Source organism: Etheostoma spectabile, chromosome 5 (genome assembly GCF_008692095.1).
Source record: "Etheostoma spectabile isolate EspeVRDwgs_2016 chromosome 5, UIUC_Espe_1.0, whole genome shotgun sequence".
NCBI lineage: Eukaryota > Metazoa > Chordata > Actinopteri > Perciformes > Percidae > Etheostoma > Etheostoma spectabile.
The window spans coordinates 20,752,686-20,755,998 of NC_045737.1; the positions used below are offsets into that span (position 1 = coordinate 20,752,686).

At 39.0% G+C, this 3,313-nt stretch overlaps 2 protein-coding genes across 3 annotated transcripts in view; both read right to left on the reverse strand.

The window, feature by feature from the left end:
- plat (plasminogen activator, tissue) overlaps window positions 1-3,313 on the reverse strand; it is a 27,604-nt gene that overhangs the window by 4,735 nt on the left and 19,556 nt on the right. The window lies entirely within an intron of this gene.
- Window positions 1-3,313, reverse strand: part of si:dkeyp-117b11.1 (B-cell linker protein) — a 9,596-nt gene that overhangs the window by 989 nt on the left and 5,294 nt on the right. For both annotated transcript variants that reach the window (XM_032515149.1, XM_032515148.1), the window contains 10 exons: window positions 3,004-3,032; window positions 2,476-2,512; window positions 2,268-2,346; window positions 2,002-2,032; window positions 1,782-1,818; window positions 1,552-1,657; window positions 1,339-1,376; window positions 1,112-1,155; window positions 958-1,026; window positions 382-540 (listed from right to left, as the gene is read on the reverse strand). In XM_032515149.1, the coding sequence (XP_032371040.1) occupies window positions 382-540; window positions 958-1,026; window positions 1,112-1,155; window positions 1,339-1,376; window positions 1,552-1,657; window positions 1,782-1,818; window positions 2,002-2,032; window positions 2,268-2,346; window positions 2,476-2,512; window positions 3,004-3,032 (629 nt within the window). The remainder of the gene's footprint in view (window positions 1-381; window positions 541-957; window positions 1,027-1,111; window positions 1,156-1,338; window positions 1,377-1,551; window positions 1,658-1,781; window positions 1,819-2,001; window positions 2,033-2,267; window positions 2,347-2,475; window positions 2,513-3,003; window positions 3,033-3,313) is intronic.

The window sequence follows — 3,313 nt, forward strand, 5'->3', positions numbered from 1 at the left end:
TCTCTCTCTCTCTCTCTCCCTCTCTCACAGAGACTGCTTTTAGTTTTGGTACTAGCTGCAGGAAACAAAATGCAAAGAAGTGGCAGTTGTTGAATTTTATTGTGGGTCAGGCCACAATATCGATTTATAAAAAGCCGGAAAAAAAAACTAATAGAAAGTGTGTCCGGACCAGAGCTGACAAAAATGTATGTGTGTCTGGAAAAAGACAGTGGGAAAGTGGACATCAGATTACACTCTCTAATGAAGGACATGCAGGAGTTTTTAAACCAGTGGTGCTTCACCACGGCTGTGTGTTTAGTGCAGGAGGAAGATCTCATGTTTTATTCTGTGTTTTTTGTGTTTTCAGTTTGCTCCGCTCTCTTAAATTTAATTTGCTCTCACCTCTTCGTTCTTCTTTCCCTCTTTTCCGAGGGCGTAACCTTGTGGCTCTCCCAGGAAGCGGATGGGAATGTTGTACACCTTCTGCTGGAAGAGCACAGCGAGGGTGTAGGGCTGCCGGGAACTCTGGGCTGAGCTGTGACGGATGAGGAAGGCCCCGTCCTACAAAGAAGAAAAATAGAAGAAAAACTGAAAAAGAATGACACAAAGAATATGGAATAAAAAGGGATAGAGAAGAAACTTTTTGGGAAGCTGTGTTAGGACGATTAGTACTACAAGAGAGCAGGGAAGTAATACGAGGGATGTAAATGAATAAAAATGAGGGATGGATTAAGAATGAAGGGGATGGTTAATGTTTAAAAATACATGGAAGCCCTGAAGGTGTCTTACTCAGGTTTGGCTGTCAGCAAAAATATGCACATAAACACTCAGCAAATTTCCCCATCGTCTGTGCAACACCCTTGCTTCAAGCCCTTGAGTTTGCTCAGGTAAGAACATATAATAAAAATAAATGGTTGTGGTTAAAACGACTCTCCAGACTGACAGATTATTAATGAAACATAACATTGTTAAGTTTACCTTGTTGACCCTCAATAAGAGATCCTCAGCTGTCTTCCTGTTGCAATTTTCAGCAAACCATTCTTTGTCCTGTAACGTGACATGAATATATTAACCAAATTAAACCTGTCCTCAAATTTGTGTTAGATTTTCTGTGTGCAGATTAATAACATACCTCATTCCCAGATTGTTTGGTTGCCCTCATATCACCAGGGATGGCTTTCAAGAGATAGAAAAAATGTAATGTGTTTTCCCATGATTGGGAAATCCGTACTTGGCAACAATCAGAGGGTTAATACGTATGGTTAAAAAGAAGTAAAGCAGGATCCATGCAATGTTTGGATTACTAAGCAGACCCCAAATGATCACAGTCATCTCTAGGATAAAAAAATGTGAACTTACCCACAGGCTTTGTGTCCGCCATAGCAGCATTCAGAAGGCTTGAATAAAGACAAGAAGGCTAATGTTATACTTTGAATTTAATTCTGATGTATGACTGTACTTGCAGATGGGGATCAACTGCAAAAAACATGCTGAAAATCAATATGAATCATTGCAGTTTTAACCCTTTCATCTGCTGTTTCAACAAATCTCTTTGTACCCTTCACTTCTTACCTGGCTTTGGCTTCCTTCAGGTTTACTGGCAGACGAGGCTTATAACCGGGAGTTGGTGGAGGGAGTTTGGTAGGAAATGTGCCACGTCTTGCTTCAACTGAAGGAGCTAAAAAAAAAAGAAATGTATACTTTCCATTATCACGATCAAAATGATTTATTTTGGATTTAGTTTGTGCTGATGCATGATTTTTGTATGAGTTTTTCAAAAGTAGAGAAGATGGGGTCTTTACCCGTTGTCAACTCATTAAAGGAAGGCAAAAGTGAATTCTGAAAGGAGGCAAATAAAAAGTTACTGCTGTGTCATACTGAAGAGTTTAATTTCCCATGTAGGAAATGGAAACTTCCACTTCTAAATCAGCCTCTATCTTGACAGTCTTACTTTTAAATTAGGACCGAGCTTAGCATAAGAACATTATAAGACTAAACACTGAGATTAATGGACACACTCACAGACTGAGCTCTGGGAACCGGAGGCTTCATCCTGCAGATAGAGAGTATGTTAATTTTCATTGCGTGTTTAGTACCAGATATTTACTGTGTAATGCTAACTGTATATCTGCGACATTTGCATTTTCCTGCAAAACACAGTAGCATCACTGTCTGATGTGGTATTGCGTAAGAAGCTATGCAGACAGATTATATCACTGGTTAGTGAGAAGCAAATTGCTCTGGTTATGCAGGAGGTAGAAAGCTGCTTTGGGTTAAAGTGCACTCACATAGGTATGGAAGAAGGTACAAATGCTGTCTTAGGAGATGGAGGCATCCTCATCAGCCCACTAGTGGCAGGAGCACAAGCTGAGGAGCAGAAGGAAAGGAAAATTGAATTTGTGTTCAACTTTTCATTACCAGGAAAAGAAATTTACTGTCTGATGATCACTCACAGACCAAACTGTTCATCCAAATTTAAAGTACAGAGCTAATTACCAGCTGTTGGTTCTAAATACAGCTCATCATTGTCTTCCTGAAACACAAAATGACAAATATTGTTGCAGTTGAATTTCAATTCAATTTTATTTACATAGCGCCAAATCACAACAACAGTTATCTCACTACGCTTTTCATAAAAGAGCAGGTCTAGACCATACTCTGTGACGTTATTTACAGAAACCCAACAATTCCCACCAAGAGCAAGCCCTAGGTGACAGAGGCAAGGAAAAACTTCCTTTATAGCAAGATAATACATATTTATCCATACACATGGAGGAATGTGCCAACATTTTGGGGGTGAGCATCGAAGCCCAGTAATGAGGCATAACATTTCACTGTTCATGCTTTGTAATGACTGGCTAATTCAGAGCTGCTGTATGTGGCTGGTAACATCCAATCATATACATGTGTACACTATGGCCATTATTACCTGTTATACTCATTATTCTCTCATACCAAGGCTCTTTGCTCCTTATGTATTAAGCTTATAGTATTTTTGATTTATCTTATCTTATCTTATCTTACATGTTCTTCATTTGGATCCAGATACACATCTGAAATGCAGAAAGAAAATACAGGTAATGATTTGTGTTGTTGTGTTATCATACAAGCCTTTAGTGGTGGTGAACGGCCCAAAAAAGACTGAATACAGTATTTAAAAGAGTCAACAACACATACTGTCAAACACAGGAGACCAGAGAATGTGTCATTCATTCTGTGCTGTAGTACATTGGTGGGGCAGAAGATAAAGAAGTAAAAGATGAATCAGACCTGGAGGTGCTGTGTAACCAGGATTTTAAATTGTCTTTCAATGATGTTGTAAATTTTTCCAGAT